This window comes from Lepisma saccharinum, chromosome 20 (genome assembly GCF_977018435.1).
Source record: "Lepisma saccharinum chromosome 20, izLepSacc3.1, whole genome shotgun sequence".
NCBI classification, from domain to species: Eukaryota; Metazoa; Arthropoda; class Insecta; order Zygentoma; family Lepismatidae; genus Lepisma; species Lepisma saccharinum.
This window is the reverse complement of record NC_139248.1, coordinates 17507849-17522766: the sequence shown is the minus strand read 5'-3', so window position 1 is coordinate 17522766 and position 14918 is coordinate 17507849. Positions and strand designations below refer to the sequence as shown.

Genomic DNA, 14918 nt, shown 5'->3' with positions numbered 1-14918 from the left:
CCCGGTGGAGGCACACAGTGGTTCGGATCCAATTTTATAAACTGTAGGTTCAGTTCCGATTAGCCTTACTGTGCATAAAGTCTGACTCTTAAACGTGACTCAGTCTTACAGATAAGAATTAGAAGTGGAAAAATGTCGATTTACTTCAAATACCCTTCAGAGGATTTTTTTTTTAACAAAACTGAAAACCGCATTTCTGTAGTTACGTTCGTCTGATTCCCGTAGGACGATAGGTGAAATACGTTTCCCGAGAAATATTTGAAAGGAGTTGTGTTAAGATGTCAAGCATGTAGCCCACAGCCATGCTGTATGATGAAAGCATAGAGGATAAGCCCCACACTTAATCTAGGTTCACAACAAAGATAGCGACTGAGAGGCCTAGCGTAATGAAAGGCAAGGAAAACTGTTAATCATTGGAAGAGACAATGAGTTTCATGTTTAGATCATTCTATCATATGTATAATTAATGAAATTGCTTATAAAAATAAAAAATGGTACAAAATGCTTCAAAGTAATTGAAAATATCGTCTCCAGGAAAAACCGAGAAAAGGAATACGCCCATTCAAACTGCAAACCTCGATTTGCATACTATATAGAAGGAATTTCCACCACATACTTGAAATTAGTTTGAGAAAATCTAAAATACGAGGAATCCCTATTCTCGTGTTGCTATTTCCTGTCAAATAAGAGGCTGTTGCGGTCTACTTCCGCGCTATACATTGAAGAAACAACGCTTTATACTCCGAAGTAGATACCAATGGTTCATGGACGCCCGCATTTTTTTTCAGGGAAGGGCAAGCAAGGTAGTTTTTTCCAGGGGGGGAAACAAGGTGCATATCCTACACCATAAGTGTTGTCTTTTAAAAAAAAACATTACTTTAATTTGAAGTTATGTTCATGCAATAATTAACATATATTATTGTAGCTGAAATGACATTATATGTGTGATATATATATATATATATATATATATATATATATAATTTTTGGTTGACTTTCATTTTCCAGGGGGGTCGTCCACCCCTTGCCCCTCTTTCGGACGTCCTTGCAAAGGTTCTATTTTTATTTCGCGTCTACCACTGTTAATCGCGATGATAAAGGATGCGATAGATGATGGAAGTGGTATAAAGACAATATCTTCTAGTCCAGGTTCTAATCAGACTTTAGACTTCGCATTGTATTACGCTAATTAATTTGCCACGGGATCGGCTACTTTGTGTTTGTCTGCTCATCAAATGATTAATTAGTTATTCAAACTCTATAGGTAGCAAAGCGATATAAAATAACGAAACGGAAAAAATCCACTTGACGTCTTGTAGTACTATCATCAACCTACAATTTCATGCTCACAAATCCACACAGGAAACTTCTTGTGGCATTAGTTTTGCGGAATGGCCTTGGGAAATAAAGATCGCCCATTTCCTTGTTCAGCTCTAGACAATTCAGGTGCCTTATCGAAGCTGCTCTTGAGCACGCAGGGTTTCTAACCTACTTCGCCGTAATTCAGTTGTTGTATCTTGATCAATATGCTGCATTGAACATTCCACTCAGAAATCCCATCCTATTCAACAGGGCGAGCTCACTACCATTCACGATTTTCGTCTGTATAAAGTTTGAAAAAGAAGAAATTTTCAGAAAACTCGTGTCTAATGTATTTCATTCTTTGATGTTTGTGTACAATTTGTAATACTATTAGTAATTGTAATACAGCGCGTCATTTTACTAGATATTCAACTAGTCTCTGTAGAAATAAGACAAAAAAGGAAGGAGGCTACTTAATGAAAAGGTGCAAACTGCTAATTTATAAATCTAAAGTCACGAAAAGAGTTCAGTCAAGATCACGCCGCTCACCTAGTCTTGCCAGTAAGTAGACACATCCATATTTCGTTTTTGACGAAAACACGAAATGTGAAATGACATGCTGTAATGTTAATTTTTCATGTTTCTGAAAGGTGAGGTGCATTTTCCTACCCTGTTTCGTAACGAAATGATCTGCAAAATAAGAAATACTCCTAAACACAAAATTAGTTTATTTACCGATGCGATACTTTCTGAAGTTTGAAATATCCTGAGTTAGGTAATTCACGGAGAAATGATTAATTCTGCTGTAAATATTTGAGAAGCATAAATTGACCCCTTTATACAGAATAGACTTAATACTCTCGTAACTACATAAATGCGTAGCGTTCCAACAGAACTGATATGCTACGAATGTACTATAAGGGATATACTTATTTTGTGTAATAAGTGCAGTTTTTTAATCAAATTTAGGATTATATTCAATTTGTCATTTTATACACCACTTTTGATCAGATTTTTCACCGCTATAACAACGAATTTTTATTTTATTTAGCGCATTTGAACCCGAAAATTGTACCGAAATTTTGTATTATTTACCAAAAATATATGTCTCTTCTACCAATAAGCAACAATTTCAGCTGACGCAATCAACCGCATACGTACAGTGCGATGCACTAATATTGCTCGGCAAATTGTCCGACTATTTTCGTTATTTTTCTCGTACATCCTATGTGTTTTAAGCGATGGATTTTTATGTATACTGGTGCAGAAGTTGTCAACAGCTTGTTTTGAGTTTTCTTTTAATTCTTGAAGCTCTTATTGGGTCAAATAAAATGCACTAACATGGTGATGGACAATTTGCACGGTAATACTCATGGATCCCACTGTACAACGCGCGAAGTGTCGACTGAGCAGCTAAGATGTGTGGCAACCCTGTAGGACCAGGGGTGTGGAGGAGACAAGGGGAAGCTCAGACTTTGACTGGACTGTTTTCGTGGAGAGAGCAATCGTGGGAAATTCCTACTATCCATTAGCTAGTATATCCATATAAAATTGCGGAGGATGGTTACATTCTAACATTCCAAGTAGGACCTTTATTCCATCACTTGAATTGTTTAGTAAAATTTATTATTTTAATTCGTATATGCAAAATTGGACTAAATTGATCAATTTGATGGAGTGGTAAGTTAAATTTTACGTTTGGTACATACATTATATTTCGTCAGAAACCAAATGCTTTATTGATGGCGTTGCGGGCCAAAACTGAACGTATGAAAATATTTCAGATCAAATTGTGACTTTACTGGAAAGACAAAATATCAGGTTCAGGAAAGATTTCCGTGGGTTGTAGTTTATAAAACACACACCTCTGAATGGGTGTCCAATATGTCCAGGATTGAATTGCAGTAATTGGTTAATATCAAGGAAATAGCGTTTATAACAGGGCGAAGCAATTAATGACCTAAAAATAAAATTTTAAAAATATATCATTTGTTATTAATTCCTTAACAGTTGATGAGTTAATTTTTGATAAATTTAATGGATAAGTGTAAAATGTTTAAATTTACTACAACTTGTTCGGAAAATGGAGTAATACACACTGTTAGCAGCAGTGAGATTAATGCAGAATTGGCAAATACGTGAGATTTAAAATCATTTTTTTTAAAAAATAATTTTATGTTGTATTGTTACAGAAGACAAAAGTTGCAATGGCTTTTCAGAATAAAGCTGAAGTAATATGATCAATAAACACTTGACGGAGATTCTAAAATAAAAATGATTGTCTGCTAGTAAAGACGTGTACAGTACGATACACAAGTATCGTGTGGGAAATTGACAAAGATTACTTTTGTTAATTTTTTTTCTTGCATCGTGCGTGTGTTTGAGAAATAAATGCTTGTGTAGAGATTCAGTTGCTTGTCTGGCGCTTTGTTCAAATTCGCAACTCTCATTGGGTAAAACAGAACAAACGCGATGGTGGATAATTTGCTTAGTAATTAATACTTATGCATCGAAATCAGCATGGAAAAGCTCCTCTATACTCTCATTGAAAGAACTGAAAGATACTGAAAGCAGTGTGTCCTAGGTTTACTTCAGTCAGCAAGAGGACATTATCACATGACAAAATTTGAAAAATAAGGGTAAAAGATATTCAATTAATAAAATGTCAAACTCTACAAAAAATCTTCAGAAAACTACTATAAATGTTCAAAATTACCTAGAATTGACAAAAGTTACTTATCATTACTTAAGCATTAAAAATTCAAAGCAAATTTGCCTGAACAAATTGGCTTTACTGAACAAAGTTTTTACGCACATTGTTCTTGCATTGGAGCAATCTTTGCATCCTTTTTTTAAAATTCAAAATCAAATTACTTGTTCTATTATTATAGTAAAAAGAGCAAAAGTGTGCCCATTCATCATATCACTCATCCCCAACTTCGCAATTAGACAAAATTGGCAGAAAAGCGAAGTAAAATATACTAAATCAACTCAAATGCATATCCCAATCATTGACTTTCAATTTTTCCCAAAATCTCAAAATCCATAAGCACAACTTTCTCCCTATAACCTGTAGAGTTTATCTAGAAGTTAGGCGAGCTTATACCGCAAATTAGTCTTGTTCTGTCACTTATCACCACGCCCCCCTCTATAGTTGCCTCCAGCTCGTTGTCCTGTAAATTCTCCACACGCATTGTAGTCTAGCTTTCCCCATGTTCAAGAATTTCGACGTATTTTATATTGGGGAAGGTCCACTATGTGTAGGGTATTCTATAGTATTTTAATCAGGCGTAAAAAGTGCTGGGATTCCAATTTGTGACTAATCTCCATACATTAAGCATATTGTTATATAATGACAGTTAGTGGTCTCCATATATTTACGTATATGGGTATATTGTACGAATACACAAACTCGCACATAGATTTTACTTTGATATTAATTCTTTCAGTATGAATAAAACTATTTTCTTTATAGGGAGATCATAGTGGTAACCTAGAGAAACATATCAAGCGGAGGCATCAAGATAAGCTGTCATTTCTGCAGAAGAAGAAAATGAGAAATGCTATCTCTAGTAATCCGAAAGCCAATATTCTCCTAAATGTAAAGATGACCGCAGACATCCTCAGGCAGTCTTGCATCCGACTCATCTCGGAGCACGGACGTCCTTTTTCACTGATGAATGACCAAGCATTTCAAGATATAGTGAATCCTCTTTTGGAAGCGATGCCAGCTTCTGACAGGTGCGTATTTTCATCAATGTCGTCAGATTGTCCTTTACATGTATTCCTTAGTATGTTCACATTGTATACGAATGAAATTATTTTCATTGTTAGTAACGGACAGTCTTAATCAGTGTTCGGAAAGTTACTCGAGTCAGTTGCTTGGTTCAAAAAGTAGGTTCGGTGCAGCTACTCAATTTAAAGAATAACTTACTTTTGCAGTTACTTTCTGTTGGATATTTTATTGCGAAAAATTGAACACACCCAATGATCATTAATTACAAGAAAATAAATATTTAAGAAATTTTATTTTGGATTTTATGTCTGTGGTATGTCATCGCATTGTAATATTATGACAACAATCAAGATTAAACCAAACACTGAAGTTTTAATGAGCAACTAGAAATGACGAATTGCAACAAAGCGTGGATGTCCTAAATTCAAAATGGAACGAAGCCCAGCTTTCTTGCCTTAGTAGGAGATTCCGAAAAAAAAAAAAAGGAAACAAAAGCGTCCAGAAAAGAAATAGTTGGAAGCTAAACTACCCCTCTAAGAGAAAGGCCCTTAAATCAATTTGACGTATACAAACAAGACTAATTATTCAAATGCCAACAACTCTAAGCTGATTTTTCAAAGGATGACGCTTGGTCCGCGCATAGTCCATCGCAGCTATTTCTGGCTTTCAAGACAGAACCCACTCCTTAACTAGCTCAACTACTGTCCTCGCGTAGCTGGGCAGGACTGAAATTTTGGAGGGCTCCCACCAGGAATTTAACCCTGGACCGCTAGCGCCAAATGTTAAATCACTAATAATTTGGCTACGCGGGAGCCCATAGTTGAAACAGTGTTGCCAAATTTAACTTTTTCCCCCAACGCTACAAATTTTAAAGTTAAAAATTTGTCTTAAAGAATAGTAAAAGTAACGTCATAAAGTTACATCTATTGCAAAAATGAAACTCTGCTACGGTTACAGCTACCTTCTTTAGTTAGAATTCCTTAGAAATTCATTTCAGGTTACTTCAAATACATTGATTTTATTGATCCAGCCTCATGTAATGAAGGTAGAGAGTTCTGTATATCCTTACAATGTTTAGAAGGAATGCAATTACGTTAAGTTAGTTTTTCAAATAACTGTAAAACTAGTTACTCACTGACATAATCATGAGTAATTTCAACTGCAACAGTTACTCTTTGAATAAGTAAACTAAGTATAACTGTCTGGAAAAGTAATTTTCTGAAGACTGATATGTATGAGACACATTTTTTCATCAAATGATATTTAACACACTTTTGTACACTCAAACAAAACTAATTAATATAAAGTTTTCAAATATTATGTCAAATTTTCCTCAATTTTACAAAGTTGTTACATATACAGTGCGTTCGTTTTAAACTCTTATAACACAGGTTAGGTCGGAATATGTAATATAAATACTGTATAATTGTCTGCATGCTAGACGTTACGGGACGAAAATGCCGGCATCTGTCCCATATCACGTGCTAACTCTGCGCAGAGACAAAACAAACTCACTGTACTCCATATGCCTAGAGACAGGTTATGCTAACATTCTGTAGCTTTCCAGTGCTGGATGGAACTGAGCATGCAGTACAACTTATTTAGATATCCCCTATATACTATTGTTAATATATTTTAGAAAATAAAAAAAATATCGGTGTCACATATATCCTTTTCACAGCCTTAGGTATATCTGAATGAAGCAAAAAGACCTATTGCCAAAGCCCAGTGCTGTGACCAGGGAGGGTGGTGTTATAACTTCCTCATTAGTTCAAACTTTACTAAAGAGCGTTGATTGCATCAAATAACACTGTTTATTGCATGCAAGCTGCGTTAGTTTCTAGACACACTGATAGAGGTTAACCTATTATGGTTTTAAATAACAATCTTTTTCACTTTCACCAAAAAAGTGTTCTGCTTTCTCATATTTGTAGCATTTGCCTAGTTGATGAAAGCTTGATAATATAATTAATTCATACTATTTGAAAAATATTTTTAAGAATTTTAATTCTATTTTGGGTTTGAAACAAATGTCTTGAAAATTTCAAAAATCAAGAAACAACTTATCAATTAAGGATTAAAGCAAATTTTATTCTCTGCAGGTTTATCGTGAACAAGGAAGGTGTACGGAACATGCTATTCAGTCAGGCCCAGCAGATCAGAGAAACAATACGCGGCGAAATGGAGGGAAAATTGATACATCTAAAAGTTGATTCTACTTCGAAAAATGGACGATCATTCTTTGGTGTCAACGTCCAGTTTGTTGTAAATGGGGCTCTCCAATTGCGTACTTTGTCAGTTCAAGAGTTATTTGTGTCTCAAACAGGTAGCAATTTGCGTTACGAATTGTTGAACATTCTGGATAAGTATAATGTGCCCGTGGAGAATATATATAGTTTAACTACAGACACTGGAGCAAACATGATTAAAGCCGGGAAACTTATTGGGGAAGATCAAGAAACAAAGATGTCTAATATTTCTCAAGACACTTACGAAGATGAAGATATTGAAATGGAATTGACGAGTAAAGATTATCGTCTCCAATCCGTTCGTTGCGCGTCGCATACTCTTCATTTAGTCGTGAATGATGCTCTCAATTCCATTCCTGAAGTTAAGGATATTATTGTGACATGTCAAGCAGCATGCCGTGTCTTACGATCGCCTACAGCACGGCGTCAATTGAATGCAGAATCACTGCCGGTACCATCCCTTGATGTCCCGACAAGATGGAACAGCACAAATGATATGCTCCAGTCACTTTTTACACTTAAAAAGTTCATAGGGGATTACTATCAAGAGCAAGTTAAAATAAAGCAAGAAGACTGGATATACATTGAGGCTATTTTGACGTCACTGGAACCAGCCAAAGTAGCCACAAAGAGGCTGCAAGAAGAACAGCTTCTACTTGGCGACTTCTACGGGATATGGCTGGAGTGTCGCCTTAAAACATCAACAATCAACACAGACCTTGCACGCCACATAGTAGAGGGCATGGACAAACGAGAAAAACAAGCATTATATGTCAATAACGAAGAGAGACTTCCATCATTATTTGAGTATCCAGGATTTCTTGCTTCTATTTACATGGATCCCAGGTACTTTTCTGTTTTAAGTGAAGAAAACATCCATGTGGCGAAGGTGTATCTCCAGAAGTTGTGGTTAAGACTTGAACACATGAAATCCTTATCAGTGTGTGGAGAGGTAAAGAAACAAGAAGATTCCAGCACTGAAGATGATGACAGTGACCATGTCACAAACTACTTAAAGAAACAAGATTTATTGCGGCGGAATACCATATCTGCACCAAAGTTTAATATTGCGTCATTATTGGACACTTACTTTGTTTCAACTCGAAGACTGAAAAGGACTGAAAATGTTCTAAATTTCTGGGAAATTAGAAAATCAAGTTGTCCCGAATTGTACATTTTGGCTTGTATTGTTCTCTCTACTCCTGCAACACAAGTTAGTGTCGAGAGACTCTTTTCATCTCTGAAATTCATACTAAACCCACTCAGGTGTAATATGGCAACCGAAATTATTGATGACATACTTGTTATTAGAAATAATTATATTTTCATGAAAAAAAATCTAACTAAATCTTCATTAAAAAGCAATCTCAGAAATAGCAGCACAGAATTGACTACAAACATTGTAGCAAACTTTGTGGAATCCAATGATACACCAGAGAAAGATCTTGTACAACATGTTGAAAATGTGGGGAATATTACTGTCTAGATTAATAATGTATATAATTACTTGATTTTTTTTGTGATCTTATAGTTCATTATACATAAGTAGCTGTAACCAAAGAAAATCTTTTCAGAGGTTCCATAAGAAGTAATTTAATTAAAAGAACAATTTTGCTCGTACTTGTTTAATGTTTCCTAGTAATTAATACATTTAGTTTTGAGTAGCTGTCTTACCTGTTCACAAAATTGCACAGATATACTGATGTTATACAAGAGTATGAAATATATTTTTATTCATGTCAAATTTGTGGAATTCTGTTTAGTTTTAAATTGACACCTGAAGGAAATGACAGTGTATTTGCTTTGTTTTGAAAGATACAAAATTTCTCTAGTTTTTTAAGTAATAAGGTCTTTTTTTTCCTTGTTTTAGAATTTACCTTGGAATGATTAAGAGAATAATAAAGATATTCAACAAAATTTTAAAAACTGTTTCAATATATACTTTTCAGAACCTCCGTTCTATTCTTATGCTTATACAGTACGAATGCATACTTTAAATATATGTATATTTACATTTTTTTTTAAAAAAATTGAGCTTCGATGTTGTAGGGAGTTGAATATATGGCAAATATTGTTATTCCTTGGTTGGTGAACAAATCCTAATTTTTTTTTATTGTATTAATTCCCATGATATCTATTTCTTTGTGAGAGATTAGTGTAAATTTTTAGATTTTTTATGATAAATTTGACAGCCATTTTAGAATGTACCTCAAAATGTAACATTTAGAGCAAATTACTCAGGAACACCACTCAATAACAGACGTTACTGTTAGCCTCCTAATATGTAACCTAAAATCAATTCTTGTTTTTCAAACACGCTACTTCCTAAGGTTAAGTTTAGTTCTCTTGTTATAAAATTCTCTTAATAAAATATCAAAAAATGGCAACATCATTGTCATTATCTTGTCTAAGTAATTATTGCATGGCATCTGATAAATTATCAAAAGACGCACGCAAATGCAAATTAATGTACATTAATTACCTTGATGGACGCACGTGTCTGCCTGTGTGTGTATCCAAATCAGCATGTTACTTTCTAATGTTCTGGACAATGAGTTTTTGAAGAATGGAAACCGAATAGTCAATCACTCGACTACCAAATCATCCCGTGTAACAGCATGGAATGTAAATGGAGATGACAAATAGCATCCACATATCTTTTGAACTTGACTCATTTTGTTAGAATCAGTCGTTCCACATGTCTTATCGATACCTCAAAAATACTGAACCCACAATTGTAATATTAAAATGGGCTCCAATAACTATCAAAGTTTAATTTTTGCATGGCTGAGTTGGGGTCATGTAAATTCTTGTCCTCGCTAAAGTACAGTATGCGTACGTTGCACAAGACTATATAAAAACAAAGTAAATTTGTTACACACACATAAGTGCGCGCCCGCAATTGCATAGCTGAAAGTCTACTGAACACACACACACATCAACTTTCGAGCACTAACGATGACCATTGCCATAAGCACAATCTCTGGCGTGTGTCCAAACATGCACTTCTATGTTCACTATCTAGTAGTAGCAATTTATGGTAGAAATCAATGGTCACTAAAAGTGCATGTTACAACGTCTGCCCACACCTGGGAGTTAGGAATGGAAGACATCGCCATTATGTTATTAAGTGTCCTGTTCAAAATGTCCTTACTTTTATTTTTAAGAAATTTGCCAGAGAACGAAGCGCGATAGTTTTCAATTACATAGAAAATGATGCACCCCCTCAGAGGAGTAACCACAAATTCTTGTCTGCGGGGGGAGTACTTGGATAAACTATTAATAATAGTAGTAATAATGGCACTATTATTATACGTACACAATTTATATAGCCTATATTAATACATTACATAATGAATTCATTCGCCCCCACAACAAACAACAAAAAATATGCCTCTGAAATGTGTGCGCTTCTTCTCCCCCAAACAATTGTTCATACATTTAAGACTCAACTGTTTGTAATAGTCTGACGTACTTACTTCTTGTTACTTCTCCCTCTGGTAATTTACAATGCATTACAGAAAATAAATTGCTAGCGAAGCGATCAAGAAAACTTTTAGATCCAAATTTTTGCAAACTGAAAACAATATTGATTTAATATGGCGCAAAAAAATCATGGAGGCCCATGACATTCTCTTTTACATTTTTTTTTCTATTTACATCGTTCGGCGTCCAGGGCTGACTGCCGCCGTCCCCTATACATCGACCACAAGGAAAAAAACCTTGGGACGAAAAGTCCCCGCGCAGCTTTCCCTTCTTCCCTCCACCTCGGGCCATAAGGAAGCATGGTCCACTCTCCCCCTCCCCTACAAGCGGGAGTATGGTGTACAGGAGTCGTGGGTCTGCGCAGGTTGTTTTGCTCATGGTTCCACTATAGCTAAGGGTTTGAAATTGACAAGACTGTAAGAAAAGCAGATATTGCGAGCGAAACGAGCTAGACAATTTTATATAACTTTATTTACATTTGTATAAAGATATAAATCGAAAGGGGGCAATTGCCCTTCTGTGCCTCCTTGCAGATGCTCTTGACCGTCTGGAAGAAATAATGCACGAAAGACGTGAAAACTAAATCCGTCTTTAGTATCGTTTTGTCCTGCAACTCTTAGATTCTGCAACCTTTCTTTCCATAGTTCAATGTTTGCAACCTTACCCCTTAGAATTGATTTCCGTCCAAGGTTGAGGCCCAATCTCCCCCCCCCCTGTGGTTGCGCCACTGCACCTTCTTTAGCCGTAGTTGTTTTGTGAACTTTCATTGGCTTAAAAATACTTCATTTTCTTCAAGAGCATAATATAGTTTAATAACCGGCGATAAAATTCCTCTCCCCTAAATTTCTGGATTAAAGTATAATAATATAGGGGCATGGAAATCTGAAAGGGGGGTGCGGATGGCCACCTCTCTCCTTTAGAAAACGAATGTCAGCTAAAAGTATATATTTCACACGTATAATTTGATTCCAGTCATAGTAATTTACATTAATTATTATAATGGGTATGCAGGAATGCGATAATTTCGAATTCAAGTGGTGTTTCTTGAGGGGGCAACACTATTATCGGGGTAATATGCCCCATGGAAAAATACCTCGCTTCTCCCTCCGTCGAAAATATCTGCAGACGTCCATGATTAGGGCGGGGCATTAACCCCCCCTTTGGACTTCGTGCGCACGCCTATGGCTACTCATTTCTACACTACATGGAAGGTTTATTCAATTTCGAGCCAAAAATGTAATTTTCAAATCAGGGTTTTTAAACGTCCACGAACCCATCAACTAATGGGTTCTATTGGGTTCCGCAACAATACCGGAACCTGTTCTATCACAGTGTAAATTCGGTCCAAGTTGCGTATTGTTTCATTTCAAATATGGAACTTAGACCGTCTTTAAATTGATCCGGAACGAAGGACCCTGTGCCGTATTTCAATTGATCCAGAAAAAAGGTTCCTGGAACTTATTTAAATACCTTAAACATAAAAAGGCTCTTTACGGTCCAGATCCATTTATGCTTGCTAATATTCCCTGCTGAACCTGAATTGAATTGATTTAAAATTCCTGATCCTTTAACAACCCTGGTGGAAATTCATTAATTTACAAACAACCATATTTTTAACGAAACATTAATCCCACACAATATACTGAGTTATTTTTCGCAATGTTCCAATGAATGGCAAGAGATTTGGGCTATTCCTTTTTCTTCCTTGATGTTTAATAGATTATATTTGTCACGCACCTATAACGTTACTAGCAAACATTTGTGAATTGTTCTTTCCTTGTAACGTTAACATCTACCATACTGAATTTATTTACGTTCCTTATGCAGATGGTATGTACCCAACTGCATTTTGTTCCGTTCCGCTACAGTGGTTTACATTTTGTTACATTCCTATGTAACGTTAATTAACCATATTGCCTTTCACTTCGTTCCGTTACGGAGGATTGCATTCATTACGTTCCTATGTACCGTTATTTACTACCATGTTGCATTTCGTTACGTTTTTTGTAACGCTAGTATATACCACAATGCATTTCGTTACTACGTTCCTTGTATCCTTGTAACGGTAGTATATACCATATTGCATATTACGTTATGTTCCAATGTGCTCATTTCGTTCCGTTCCTTTATAACGTTAATATCTACCATAATACATTTTGTTACGTTCTCTGTAACGTCAGTCTGTAACATATTGCATTTCGTTCCGTTCCATGGGTACCAGCAGCTGAACCATACTCTTCCTCCTACAAAATGGAACGTACCGTGTAACGCAAATTGGGTACGTTACGACTCCCTGTGAGCAACCTTCTCATCAACATTTCGTGCTCTCTTCCCTGCCAGACAACGCCCCAACTCCTTCCACATGTGCTCAATCGGATTGAGATCCGGGGATTGGCTGGGCCACTCGAGAACATTAACGCGACGGCGGCGGAACCAGTTGCTGATGTGCTTGGATGTGTGTTTTGGGTCGTTATCTTGTTGGAGGGTGAAGTAACGGCCAAGGGTTTGGAGAGCAAATGGTCTCATTGTGTTCTCCAGTATGTCCTCGTACTGGAAACTGTTTACAATACCATTGATTCGGCATAGTAGGCCGACGCCATTGACAGTGATGCACCCCCACACCATCACAGACCCCCCTCCATGCTTGACTGTGGGAAGTTGAAACTTGGGATCAAATCTCTGGCCGACAGGACGTCTAATCCACACTATTCCGTCTGTTCCAAAGAGGCAATACTTTGATTCATCACTCCAGACCACATCTTTCCATTCTCTCCTGGTCCACGCCAGATGAGCTTTACCCATGCAAGTCTGGCCATCTTATTCTTCGCCGAAATCAGCGGTTTCTTAACAGGCCGACGTCCATTGAGACCGGCCGCTTGGAGACGACGTCTGATGGTCCTTCCAGATGGCGACGGGGTAGTTGGGAATGATAGCTCCCGAGCAATGTCGGCTGACGTCAGTCTGGGGTTGCTTCTGCTGATGCGGAGGATGGTCCTGTCGACGTGTCTTGACGTGATCCTGGGTCGTCCTATATGGGATTTCTTCAACAACACCTCCCTGTTGCTTCCACCGCCTCAGAAATTCCGATACTGCACTTCTAGTGATTCCAAACTGTGTCGCTAGTTCCCGCAGTGTTCGCCGTTGTGCGCGTCCGTTAGCAATGCCTCTCTGCATGTTCGGAGACAGATTGGTGCATCCACGGCGAGTACCCATACTCTGAAAACATAGAAATGTGTCATGCTGAACACAAATTGGACAATGTCTGGTACACATTGTTACAATCATTAACCAGCATGGATAGGTACAATAGTAATTTTTCTGCGGGTTTTGTAATTCCTTAATATTAGGTGAAAATGGTACACTTCGACCAAAATACATGCGTTGAACATCAGAAACATCCTCCACAACATATCATGCGACGTTCATCCTCATCGGATAACATTGGCAAGAGGTATGCGAAAAAACACGAAGTTGACACTCTTTTGGCCAGTACTGTATATATTGTTATACTCAATGCAAAAATATTATCTACATCGTGCTTGTTTTAACTAAATGTTTAGGGGGTATATTGACATGCAATTCCTTAGAGCTTGCCGTGCCTGTTGTTGTCCATGGAAACGGACGTCGCTAGGGAACTTAAAGAAAGTTTATTTCACCCAGAAAACTACTGTAAGTGAATTATGCTAGACTTTTCGTATTTCAAAATTCAAGCGTCAGAATTTATTAGAGGCAAGGTAGGTATTTGTGCCTTATTAGAGCCCATACACACACAAAGTTACTTTCTAAACTTTTCAAATTAGTGAACTTATACACTTGTTCCCCTTCATCCAATACAACATGCAGACATTTTACCCCATCTATAATATGATTACGCCCACAAAGTGGCCGAAGGTCACGCATGCGAGCGTACAAGACGTGGCCTTGGCCACGTCGAAAGTACGCGAGTCCAATATATATATAACCCCAATCCCACCACTGACTCACTCACTGACATAAATGTTCTCCATGAAGGAAGCCGCGGAGGCGAAAAACGCCCGATTACGACCCCCCACGAAATCGTCCCAAAAGGCCGAGAAAATTCAAAAATCTCTCAATCGGCCCTTCCTTAAGGGTGAAAATGCCCTTTTTTCACGACCTTAGCAACC

The 14918-nt window shown here is 37.0% G+C and overlaps 1 protein-coding gene across 1 annotated transcript; it reads left to right on the top strand.

Moving 5' to 3' along the window:
- Positions 1–4909: 4909 nt before the first annotated feature.
- On the top strand, positions 4910–13359 carry LOC146003361 (uncharacterized). Its single transcript, XM_083141641.1, has 3 exons — positions 4910–5043; positions 7141–8287; positions 13114–13359. Exons 1-3 carry the CDS (start codon positions 4910–4912, stop codon positions 13357–13359), a joined length of 1527 nt encoding a protein of 508 aa, XP_082997767.1.
- Positions 13360–14918: the final 1559 nt, after the last annotated feature.

Excerpts from the sequence above, each read along its gene's own strand:
- LOC146003361 (XM_083141641.1), top strand. The coding sequence starts at position 4,910 with ATGACCGCAGACATCCTCAGGCAGTCTTGCATCCGACTCATCTCGGAG. Across the intron at positions 5,044-7,140 it reads GCGATGCCAGCTTCTGACAG|GTTTATCGTGAACAAGGAAG; the intron begins GTGCGTATTTTC and ends TATTCTCTGCAG. Across the intron at positions 8,288-13,113 it reads AAGATGATGACAGTGACCAT|ACAACGCCCCAACTCCTTCC; the intron begins GTCACAAACTAC and ends CTTCCCTGCCAG.